Genomic DNA, 13,251 nt, shown 5'->3' with positions numbered 1-13,251 from the left:
TGCGTCACAACTCTTGTCAGCGTCACTGTTAATATTACGAATATTTACGGTGGCTTCACTGATGTGACACCAGTGAGAACCATTGACATCAGAGAGCAAAAACCCCGGCTGCCTTAGGGACACTCACTCTCCTCTGACAGGTCATGTTCCTCTGCTTCTCTTTCCATCTCTTTGCACCATTCCTCAAGCCTCTTTGTTTCATTGCGAAGGAGTTGCATGAACCAGCTGCCATCCCTCCGGAGGGGGGATACTCGGCCTGAGTCAGTGCTCTCCAGGCTGGGTTCCACCAACCAGGGTTCAGGCTGGGGGCTGGAGCGCCCACTGGAAGGCCGGTAGTCCTCCCTGTAGCTAAAAAGACCCTGCGTGCGGACAGTTCGGATGGCTCCATACTGAGTTGGTGTGCTGGGCTCAGAGTGGCGTCCGAAGGCGCCACCGAACTGCAGGCCTTTGTCCTCCATGGAGGGAAAGCCTTCCAGCTCCAAGTCTGCTTGCACCGCCGTGGTCACACTGTTGGAACGCTTGAACCTCCCGTGCCTAGGAATGACAAGAAGGAAATGAAATATACCAACTTGAGACAGAAAGTATTATGACACTTTCACCTGCCTCGCATACCTTTTCCTATCTTCCACCTGGATCCCTATGGAGTGAAACTGAGGAAGACCTTTACTGTCAGCCTCAGAGTCTGTCACAGTCTCCACCTGGGAAATACACACACCAGTGTAAAACTGACCCTCATTTCCAATACAAATACACACAAACATGTTAAATAACAAGGATTTGCATTAGATAAGAAACTTGATATGCTATTGTATTGATATGCAATTGTACACATATCATTTTGTTTACATGCTCAACTTTAACCTAATTATCATCTTTTTTGAAAGTGGTTCCATTCTCCATCTTGTTATTGATCCAATTGTAGAGATGGATTACATGCAGGTGGACTTTGAAGGCAAATACATCGCACTGCATTTTATTTAGGGTTATCAGAATAAAGGAGGCTGAATGCAAAATGACCGTCAAAGTTTACAGGTTTTTATTTGCAAAAAACATTTTGAAAATAATGAGTCATTGTAACCCGCCTAATTTAGGTTCTACTTTTTTTTGTTTTATCAATTATAATCTCAATAGGTCTGCAGTTATAACATGGCAAAATACAAAAAACATACTGCATATAAATTCTTCTGTATATTATGTTAAAAATTTACTTGAGTTAGCTTTTCTGCCAAAAATGGCAGACTACGTTGTTATATTTTGTGAAAAACTTCAGTTGTAAGTTCTACTTTTCAAGGTGACTAGAACAGAAATTGAGGCTGCTAGATGTCTTGTTACCTGTATACCAATAGAAGAACGTGGGGTTTTGAGGTACTCCTCAGCCTTTGATACCAGTACCGCCTTGTCACATGTCTGGACGGAGGTGTGACTTCCCACCAACGCATGCCTCTTGCCTGCCGCTGATTCCATGGCCAAGGTGACCGCCTTGGTGCTGTCCAGGCTGTCCATGGAGCTGTAGATAGGGCGTCCAAGGCTATCCGTGGTCCACAGACCGCCTCGCGAATGCCTGCCTTCCGGGTAGGCATCCTGGGTGGACTCTGTACTGCTCTGGGCTGTCACAGAAATAAGAGGCTTGGTGGTGGCGCGCGGGGGCACAGGAGGTGGGGTCTTCTTGTAACTGGGAGGATATGAAACTGCTGGACAGCAAAAGCAGGATGAGAGAAGGGGGGCAAGGCAAAACAAGGGTAGAGGGCAAAAAAAAAGTGATAATGAAAAATGTGGCCAAAGCTGACAAAGGCAAATGTTGCAGTTCATCACCATCACACATGGTGTGATAGAGGGACCTCATTGCATGATGAGATATCAGACATTGATTTAGCAGTTAAAGCAGGGTGAGTGTCATTAAGGTGGAAAATAGCAGCTTTCATTGGGGAAGAACAATGAAGGATTATGGAAAAGAATTGATAATTCTGTGGAAATGAAATTTTGATGACAATCCACCTAGGCTAGACCTCAAAGCAGAGTTACAAAACTGGATTGAATTACTGTATACTGACTTTATATTGTATAAAACGCTGCTTTTGCTTTGTAATAGCTTTATTTTTATGCTAAAAAGGGAAAGAACCTTTATTTTCCAAAAAAGAAAATTAAAAATCTTTCCTGTCTAATTCTAGTAAACTTTATATTGTGTGTTGTGACGTCTTATCTCGTTTATCTTTACACCCTTATTGAGGGGCAGCATCTTTCTGCAATTTATTGACTTAAAGCCTATTTTGGTTTTGTCTGTAAAAGTTCCAGATTTAAAGTTCCAGGTTAAAAACTGGAACCAAACTGTATTCTTATCAGGGGTTACTGGTAACAAAATGCCTAAAGCTAAGGTTGAAAATTGAGTCTTTATTATATGTGGAGACAACGTTGTTTGACTCGTTGACTTGGAATAATGGTGAATCAGGTCTCCAATTGTCCCCGTACATTGTAAGTAAAAAAGCAGGAAGTAGTCAAATTATTTACAAAAGTAAAGCTCCACTCTTCTTGTTTGCTGCCTGTTGAGAAAGCAGCCTGTGTTTAATTAGTTATCATACAGATGGTTCTATTTTTAAGTAATTTCATTAAAAGCTGGGTAAATCTATTCACCTTTGAATGACGACTAATCAGTGACTACTAGTCACTAGAACATAGACCTTTCTTCGTAGTTTGAGATCCATTATTAAGCTCAAAATGTGCTATTTGAATTTTTCATTTTCCGCTTTTTTCTTGATTTCAATTTAAGTTTCCTCCATAAAATGGAGTGAAATACAATAAAATGAAACACAAAGAAACACAACCGCTAATCACAGATCACAATGCAAATCTGTGGCAATCATCCTGAGAAATACAGATATTCCCAACAGTTTGTGATCTCCTGCTTTACTAATCTGGTTGTAATATATTTCATTTAGTAACGCTCATCCTCAAGTTTACATAAAGGATGTTATCTAATAAACAGCATAAGTGAACTCATTATCTAATACAGGAATGTAAGTGTTCTTTTCCTGCTGAAATACCCACAGTATGAGCATAGCTATCTTTAAACACATTCTGTGCACACACTGAGGACACTGTGGATTAAAGGAACTCTTTTAAACTAAATCCTATTTAAGATTTGACTTCTATCCAGCATAAAGGGGCTGGAATTCTGTGAGACACAGCAGGTGGGTATAAGAATATAATGAGCGCAATGACTCAGAGTGTACAATAACTCCACACTTTCTATTATTACACACTGGTGCTGACTGAATTACTTTTTAAATTGAAAACGTTACAAACTGCTCAGTGCCAGCACAGAACTCAATAACATAAATGTCAGGCTTTAGCAACTAGCATGAAAAGAATGTTTTTTTTAAATATATACATAATTGTATGCTTTAAAATCAGTTTTTCTATTATATTTTACATTTGAAAAATCTGAGTCATGCCTTTTATTAATTTGGCTCTGGCAGCAAATATTCTAATAATTCCTGTAAAAAGCTGAAAAATGTTATGTGAAGCTGAGAAGGAAATGGAGAGGTCTTAAATTTAAGACAATGATTAAAATAAAAAAAGGGCACAGAAAGCTATCAAAACAGCAGATGATGCATTGTGAGGGCATTAAAGGGAACTGCATAAGGTGAAAATTTGGTTTGAGAAATGAAAGTCAACCTGAGACAAAGTCAGACTGAAGATATCAGTTATGAAAGACAGGCGCTACCTCACTCCGTACCAGTAGGTGGCGGTAATGCATCCCTAACATTTCTTGGCAACCGCCAATAAAAAAAATCAAAGAGACGAGGGAAATACGCCTCTAACACAAACCTGGTGTGTTGGAAGGAAAAAGAGGACAAAAACAGCTAAGGTAAGAGACATTCATATGAAACGTGAGAGTAAAAGCATATGTTTCCTAAAGGAATGATAAATGTAATAAAACCCAGCATTAAATTTATGTTACTTTACAAAGACTACCTTTATATCCTTTATAGAATCAATCAAGTGTGACATTGTCGTTTCCCCTGGTGGTTCAAATGATATTGATGAATTGAGTTTCTGCTCTACTTTAAAGCAGAAATGTTGTTAAGATAGGTCAACCTGACTTTTAAAAGCACTACAACTCTTTCTCTGTTACAGTTGTATGTCCAGACCTACTAAGCAACAAAGGAATATCATATTTTCACAGTAAGGCCTGTACTCCCCTGATAAACAAGTACCCTAAAGAGGGCTTTTGCAGCCAGTGAGTCAGGAATCAGACTCTTTAAAAACTCATAACTTGGCCTATTACTTGGGGAAAAGGTTAAAAGGGCTCGCAACATCTTTAAAAACTGGCAATATGGACAACAACTGAGTAATCACAAAGAAAGTAGATGGGAGTCCCTCAAAAGCTTAATGATAATGGCTGTATTAGGCCGCCAGTTAAACGAACACCAATCAGATCTGTTGAAGTTTAATCATACACTTTATGGCTGCCTAAATAATTAATAAGTTTAATAAATTAATTATTAATAAGAAGTACATTTTAAATCATATCTTTGATGTATGCCAACAATAACACCTGATATTTATAATATGAATGTTTTTGCCTATTTTGGACTGTTTCTGCAACATTATAAGCCTTTAAGATTTTTTTTCGTACACAATATAAAGGTAAAGGTAATTTTATTTATATAGCACATTTTCTTCAACAAGGCAATACAAAGTGCTTATATAGGTTCACATGGGAAATGCAGGTGCTTGGACAGAACACTAGATGTCCTCCAGTAAACTGCGCTGTAAAAAAAAATCTTCTCTCAATCTTTGTAAAATTACTTGTAAATATTCTGATGTTGAATATGTAGTGCTTTTATTCTGATGTTGAGGTCAGTTAAGTTAAAGGTTTTGAGAATGATGTAAAATAATTTTATATTGCTATGTCTATGGCTTGTCTACTATTTCACTTGTTGTGGACATGTACAAAGTTGCTTCTGATCTATCAGTCACCATGATGTTATCACTGACCACTGTGATTTTTACGTTGGTAGAGAGAGCTCTGCATGTTGCTCAGCTCTGTGCAGAGCAACCCCAATCTGCCATTGAGCAACTACACAACTACACAATGATGGGTTTTTAAACACCCACCACCAACATGTTGATGGGGCTTTTAGGTGTCTAGTGCAGCTTTTATAACTCTGGGTAGTTTTGGCAGCAAAAAGAGGACTAAAACACCATTAGGCAGGTCATCATAGTGTGTTGCCTGGTTAATTAACTGTTTTACTTTTAACAGATAAATGGACTTAACTTCAATTATATGGTTTTGTCATACTGACCAATCAAAAAGCCTTTTAGAGCAATCTCATCCTAGTGCTTTGCCCATAGGCACATCTACATGTTGCTTACTAGATGACTACTATTCCCATTCATCCACCACCACCCCAACAAGGTGCAAGTTTTAATGTGTTCTCAAGGGTAAAAAGTGGAATTAGAAAGTTGTGAGTCATTGTACACTAGGGGACTGCCCTGAATATAAAACACAAACTATTTGACATTGAATGACCTTTAAAGTTAAGTCAAAAAAAGTGTCAGCAACCATTTAATGGCAAGAACTGGAACATGTAATCTAGTGTATTAGAAAATTTCATCTTTAGCCTTATTTCATCTTTGATGGAACTGATGATACTTTTAACCATTTATTTTCTGATTATATCTGCTGTGTTTTTGTATTTCTGCAAGATATGTTTTTCCATTAAAGAAGTTTCCAGCTGGCAATAGAGATAAGATCAGACTTTGGGTGGGTCTTTGCCTTGCTGTGACTATATAACCATGTGATGTGCGTCGTTCAGGGCTCTTCTTCGAACACTTTTGCCTTCGAATAAAGAAACTTAAAGACAAAGATTAATCTTTCTCTTATTATTGAAACAGATTCTCATTCCTTAATAAAAAAAAAATCTACAGCACTAGTTTCTGCCTAAAGATACTGGAGAAAAGAAGAAAATTTAATGTCAGTACAAACATACAGTAGATGCCTGATGGAGCACCAGTAAGGGGAAATTTTGTGAGATGGATGATTCTTCATCTTTTGCCTGTCAAACAGCTCAACTCTTGAATTCTGTACCTGAAGTTGAGAAACATCTATCACGAGATTTATAGTTTCAGTTGACCCGCTAGTTAAATTTACACAGACCAGGAAAGTTTATTGTCCTTCATTTATCCAGTTGATGCTGCCTTTGTTAAATCAGACTGTTTGGCTTTGCATAATTGCACAAAAGCAGATCAGTAAATACATCCCTCCATAGAGAGAGAAAGCAGGACTAAAAAACCTAAATTAAATTCTGCAAATTGTGTTGCTGTTCAGCTTACAAACAGTCATACCTTTGAGAATTTATAGTTTTGTTATTTTCTATAACCCCAACAGGTCAACATGACGGCTCAATTTGAAATTAAAATGGAGACATCAATTTATTTATTTTTAACCATGTCAGTGTTATTGGGCATTACTCTGCAAGGTGCCTCACATGCAGAGTCTTTGTCCATGTTGGTTTGATGCAGAAATATGGTGGAATCAGGTTGTCCCAAAACACTCCTTTTCTCATCTTGTAAAACCAAATCTTCAAAAGTATGTTCAACATTTTGAGTCTTAGCAAAATTCCTATTTGCGATCTAGAATTTATCTAGATATATACTGGTAGATATATCTAGAGAGAGAGAGAAAAAAAATCCAAATGTCCAGTTTTGGCCCCATCCAGTCAGTCAAATAGCCCTCAGGATAGCCAACAATGTCGGTTCAATTTGGAACAAATTGTCAATTTTATGTCATTGAGTATCCCAGCAGACCCAGTATTTATTGGCAGTTCCTTACCCGTCTAGATGTTGTAAAGGGTTTCATCATTACTGTGGAAAAGACCACAGTAATGATGGTCTTTACTATTTCTGATCCTATTAGAATTTAATAAGATAAATTTGTATTCCTTTATATTAAAAGGAATATAAATGAGGATCTCATAGATTCCTGTTTATATTGCATTGCTCTTTTCTTTTTAGTCAGTTACACTTGTGCTTAATATTCTTTTCATCTAATGTTATGAATTTACATATTAAACTGTTTAAGTGTTGATAAAAACATCACAATATATGTCCCTATCACAGCTTTTTACCCTCTACTAAAACCTGGTAAAAGCATTTTTTCTATGTTTTTCAAATCAATGTTGTCTAGCTGTGAAGTGGTGAATAGTCATTGTTCAAACACCATGTGGTAATTTTACGTGTGAAATATTAAGTGTACTTAAAGTTTAGAATTTAGAATGATATATCTCCCCATTTGCTTTGTTCTGTTTTTAACTCCTACAGACGTGTCTTTACTACGACTGGAAAAACAGGGGCGGTATAACACTGCTACCTGGAGGTGGCTGAGCACGGTCCACACTGCATGAAGTAGGGAGACGAAACTGAATCCCTGTAAGGAGGAAGTAACATCAGTTAGAAAGAAAACATGCAGGTAAAAGTACACTCTTAACTGGGTTCATTCAAATGAATATTATATGTAAACAGGAACTCTAGAAAGACCACATCAACTTTTCTTGAATAAGTAATTCATCAATGAACTACTAAGGAGATAAGCAAACACAGAGCTCTTAAAGCACAATTGTATATCTTTGAATTTTTTTTTTTGTTTTTTTACATGTACTCTCATTGTAAAAAATAAAGCACACCCTCTTTCCAGTAGATCTAGTTTCTACAAGGGTTTAAAATTCCTAAAATCTAACATCATCTTTCCAAAACCACAAAGCACAACCCATTACCTCTTATACACACCTAAAATGAACCTTAAAACAAAATTCTTGGGTTCAAAGAGGGGGTAATTTTGTTAATAAATTAGTTGGTGTGGGATTAACTGGAGCCTAAAATATACTGCTCAAAAAAATAAAGGGAACACTTTAAGTGTTAAACACCTGTTTAAGTGTTCCCTTTATTTTTTTGAGCAGTGTATATTAGGCTGATGATACTGTCGTTTTAGTGCCTATGAGTCTTTCTTGAAACTAAAATTACATCTAAGCGCACAAAAAAATACATGTAGCTGTTTTTATTTCTGTTAAGACAGGTAATCTTTCCATTGCCACACCCGATTATATAAGTATCTCAAAAGCTAGGTGATGTTAACACTGTCCTTTGATGTTTTCATCACATAGCTTTTAAAATAATAAGTCAGATTATCTAAATAGTGTTTTGTTTCCTGAAATTACAAACTGTCCATAATTCTGTTTCTATAGAAGCCATCTGCAGCTCCACTAGTCGGGAGACAAAAACAATTATTAAGGTTAACCACCTTATTTCAGTTTTGTTTCAAGAGTTGACGAATATTTATAAAGATGCATGATATCAGGAAAATGCTTTGAAATGGTTTTGCTGAAAATTGCAATAATATTTATTTAATCGCCAAAACATTTCCTTCTTTACAATCACTAAATATCCTTACCACTCTTCTTTGAGCTTTGGCATTCCAGCTAAAGAAATGCATCTAACAGAAGTTAGTCCAGTGAAATGTCTGATATAATATTAATGCACAGAGAAATAAAGCACTTCTTAGCGTTTAAGACTCTAATCATCTTGATTCTTATAAAAACAAGATGCTCATCTTCTTTTTAATAAAAAGGATCCAGCCTGGAAGTAGAATAGTTTTTCACTATTTATGAACTATTTGTTTTTTCCACTGTCATTCTTAGTAAAGTATTTTTTATGTTTATTCAAACAATAGAAATTGTAAGAAATGTCATTTTCTTTAGGGGAAGTTTGCATCTTTCTCTCTTGCTGATAATTTGATTTATGACACTACTGAGACTAGTTGGTTTCTGGACATTCAGGTCATTAAGACTAACCGATAAATTCTACAATAATAATAATTATTTTTTACCACGAGTGTACATTGTGTAACAGTCTTAAGCAGTTTTTCTGCATGTAAACTGTTATTCAATAATATCTGTGTTTTCTTCTCCAAATTTTCTTTTAATAGCCCTGAAGCAACTTGTAACCTTGATGAGCAATGTCCACAAGCAACATTCCTCACAAGGCATCTTAAAAAAGTTGCTGTGCTTGAAACACATCTTTGTCTGTCATAGCTTTGCACAACTTCCTTTTGTAGGCAGTTTTATTTACTTATTTGAATACGTTAAATGTTTCTGTATAATAGTAAACCAATTCCCAATAGACTTTAATACTGTTGGCAAACAGTTTTGGAATAATAGCAGTTAATAGGAATGTGTCTCATCTACATTTCTTTAAATCTACAAAATAAACATCATGACTCTTAATAGTTTATACTTTGAACTGAAACACACAACATTAAAGAACATTCATTTAAATATGTAAACATTTTGCTCTCCATATCTGTTAGACATGCATACAAGACAGACAGGAAATTATCAACATGTATATGAAGCTACAGTCGTATAAATATCATCTGAAATGATTCTCAATTTTTAAAGTAGACAAGTACTTTTAAATGTGTTTTACAAGCTAACCATTAAGCCATTCAGATAGAGATTGTGTCTCTTGTTAGAAGGCACAATCCTTCAGTCATTTTTGGACTGCACTGTAAAAGTAACGCCCAGAAAAGATTTGAAAGATCATCGGGTCCTGAAAAAGCAAAGCAAAGTGTTGTAGGAATAAACTGGAGTAGCTTTCTTGTTACACATTAGCAGAATTAACAAAATGAGATTAAGACAACAAAGAACAACAAGAAAGTCAGACAGAATGTGGTGAGAGACCCAGACAAAGAACACAGTTCTGAACTGGAAAGTAAGAGAGTCTGTCTCTGTTCTCTATTTTCACTTTTCAAAAACAATTTAAGAACTATGCATGCTGCAATAAAGCACTTGGACATTTTTAAAGATTCATTTGCACATTTTGCTAAATTTAGCAGTGATTGGATTAAATAATTTCACTTGTGATATACTTACAATGTACACATTGTACTGTACTGTAAATTTGGCTTCAACTAGCATAAGCCAAATTTTGAAGACTTAGAAACTTTAGTTTTTTTTTTGTGTGTTTTCTTTGCAAAACCTGGTTGAGATTTCCAATTGATTATTTAGGTATATATGAAAAAATCTAATAAAAGGAACATGCATCAACTCCATGGAAACATCATGCTAATTTTGTCACAGAGAATGTGACAGACCATTACTCTCCTTCATTTGCAGCAAGTATTCTCAAACCTGTTCCTTTGATTTCATGACTTAAAATTTCAAAAACAAATTGACAAAAATTGCTCAGATTGTGTCTCCACTTCGTCCAACTCCCTCCATTTGCGCTTCAAGCCGTTCTTGCCAAAGTTGTGGGCTCAGACTGGCAAAGAGGTGCTGTCCAGGCTGCTCAATTAGGGGTGTATTGTGAATGAATGATGTGCAGCGATGTTCCTTACATGAGCATGGGGGCTGAAAATGTAAAGAGTGAAGGATGACATGTATGTAGATGCAATAATATGCATTTCTGTAAAAACTCTAGGTTATAGCCTATTATTTTCAAATTATTACAATATATGGACAACAATAGATTGTCATATTGCAGGGAGACTATTATTTTAATCAACATTAAAAGGAAAGTATCATCTTCACTTTAGCAAAAAAAAAAGTGGCAATATTTCTCCATAACAAGACATGTTATGACCAAATGTGATGCGTAATTACACCTTTTCATTTGTGACAAGCATTTTTTGTTAGACTGGAAACTGAACTTCTTAGAGGTTTTCTTCAAAAATACCACCGTTCCACACATGCCAGGTTAGTGAAGTACTTAACTAGTAGTTGTCCTGTCAACTTATTCTCTCTCCATGGGGGAAATGGTCATGTCTTTTCTAGCTTTGAAATATTTTACTGTGTGCATTCTTCAGTTACATGTTAATTTCGAATTAACATTTTGTTTGAAAGGGAGTTTAAGAAAACACCATCTGTTATTGCAATGTTTACCAAACGAAGCTCCTATGACTGTTGTTGGAGTGATGAATGAATAAATGGGAAAATGGATGAATGAATGAAAGATTAAGACAAATAGGACCTCATTCCAGATGATGGTACTGGACTTACAATTTCTTGAACAATTGTTTTGAGAAGGCCTTTACTTCTTACTAATTAAACAATTGTAAAATATAGCCACATACATATATACATACAGTGGTGATGCCCCCATGGTGCAAAGTGACTCGACCTTTTACCTAAGATCCTTGTAACAAACCAAGACAAATCAATGGCCAGATAGCAACACCATTTTTGCATGTTAAATTGCAGATCAAAATAATAGCAGTATTGTTTGAAAGAGACTTCTACCAAATAATTTCAATTTCAAAACCAGAATCTGAATTTGGAACAAGAAGGTTTGATATTAAAGGTGGCAAAATCAAAAAGTCTTGATTGAATGCTTTATAAAAAAGGTTTGGAGAGAAAACAATTTTTAGGTCAATAAGCAATTCATTTTTAGAATTTGTGAGGTCGGAGGTGTCTTTAGTAACACATTTCCTTCACAAACATTAAAACTTGATATGTTATTTATAAAGATAGATCTTTACATGTATATCAGACAACTAATAACTTTGTCAAAGGAAGTAAATAAACTAGAGAATAAATGGAGATGCAAGCCTAATACTTATAATATTAACTTTTTGCTGTAAAATGCTTGCAAACCTCATATTTTCCAATATGATTCCAACCTTGTTGATCAGTGACCTTAATCTAGCAGGTTTCAGCTTGATCAGAGCTAGCCACTGACTGGACAGTTTAAAACTTAAAATATCTAATGTTTTTTTTTTCTTATCAAGGAATACAAAATACTTATCGGATCACACTAACAAAAATCCTCTTCAGAGTCAACGTAATTACTGAGAGAAGAACAATATTTTCAGCATCACTAAGGCTGGGAGCAAGACTGTACTAGGAGAAAGGCATGAATGCTTAACAGCAAAAAAAAGTTTTGTCAACTTTTAACCTCCATCTGTTATCAGACATGCTTTGATCTGGAAATGTTTGCAACCTGCAAACCTGGCCTAAAGATAAAAAGAACTGGACTATTCTAGGGTAGACTAAGGATCTAGATCATTTTGGAATAAAGACTACTGTTTTAGTAATCCTACCCTCAATCACTGTTCTCTGTTAATACACAATTGTAAACCATTTTGTCTTTGTACCAAATACAAATCATTACACAACAAAAGAATAATTTGCTAATCAATGGAAAGAATAATCTTAATTGTCCAATCCAAGCTTAGCAAAACCTAAGACCAAAAATAAACACAACTTTTAATGAATCTACTCAAATGTGAGCTTCAATTTATAAAATGAGTGACAAAAAGTTGTGTTTTTTCACAGTATTGTAATTATATGATTTGTGTCACTCTCTCTAACATTAAACCAGAATCAGTTTTGCTATTTTACATGTCAGAAAGTGACAAAAAAAAGTTAGAAATTATTGCTTTAACGAAAGACGTCATTCAGGGCAGCCATTGATTTGTTGTGGTTTGTAGAATAATGTTGTTGATTATAATCTACCTTACCAGACAAAGTTTTAAGATAGGAAAAGGTAAACTACTGCTTGCTGATTTTGTTTTCCTCTGTTTACCCAAAGAAAATATATAAAATGGCTAAAGCAAGAAAGTGAATCACTTATATTGATGAATTGAACAAAACGGTAACATTAAAACAATATTAAATCATAATTAAAAAAACAAACTAAATAAATTAATTTATGAGCACTATACCGTGTACCATGGATCTCTCTACTATGGTATGCTCCACCTTAAATAAATTTGAAATAGAACATTATGTATTATTTTTTCTAATTTCGTTAAATAAATGCAAAGGTTGCCAGTGAGCAAACACAAGGATAGAAACTACTATTCCTTTGCTACCGTTCTTGATTTTACTTATCATATAGAATCTTTAAAATTCCATTGGATTCAATGTAGAAACAGATGAACACATTTAAATGATTTAATATATATGATGACAGCTTCAACTTATGATGCATCTTATTTTAACCAAAGTGAAAATGTTCATGAGAGACAAAATGTGTGAAAAGCTGAAGTAACAACATGGAGAAAAGAAGATTTTAAAAAAGCAGTTCCCTACCAGACCTACCGTACTCCCTACGCCCCCCAGCTAAACTACGGGCGCCTAAAATAGGGGAAAACAAAAAGAAAAACAAATAAACCAACAAAAACAAAAAAGATGGCAGCTCAGCTGAAAAGAAAGGCATATTGAAGTAAAATACACTCTGCCTCATCTATGTAGT

At 35.2% G+C, this 13,251-nt stretch overlaps 1 protein-coding gene across 5 annotated transcripts in view; it reads right to left on the bottom strand.

Annotated features, from left to right (window-relative positions):
* dlgap2b (discs, large (Drosophila) homolog-associated protein 2b) overlaps positions 1-13,251 on the bottom strand; it is a 105,359-nt gene that overhangs the window by 13,334 nt on the left and 78,774 nt on the right. For 3 of the 5 annotated variants that reach the window (XM_032585006.1, XM_032585008.1, XM_032585011.1), the window contains 5 exons: positions 13,089-13,133; positions 7,373-7,429; positions 1,333-1,691; positions 613-698; positions 128-534 (listed from right to left, as the gene is read on the bottom strand). In XM_032585006.1, coding sequence (XP_032440897.1) covers positions 128-534; positions 613-698; positions 1,333-1,691; positions 7,373-7,429; positions 13,089-13,133 — 954 coding nt within the window. The remainder of the gene's footprint in view (positions 1-127; positions 535-612; positions 699-1,332; positions 1,692-7,372; positions 7,430-13,088; positions 13,134-13,251) is intronic. The other 2 variants (XM_032585007.1, XM_032585010.1) reach the window with 2 other exon arrangements.

This window comes from Xiphophorus hellerii, chromosome 15 (genome assembly GCF_003331165.1).
Source record: "Xiphophorus hellerii strain 12219 chromosome 15, Xiphophorus_hellerii-4.1, whole genome shotgun sequence".
NCBI lineage: Eukaryota > Metazoa > Chordata > Actinopteri > Cyprinodontiformes > Poeciliidae > Xiphophorus > Xiphophorus hellerii.
Note: the sequence above shows the minus strand (reverse complement) of the source record. Positions and strands in the feature narration are given on the sequence as shown.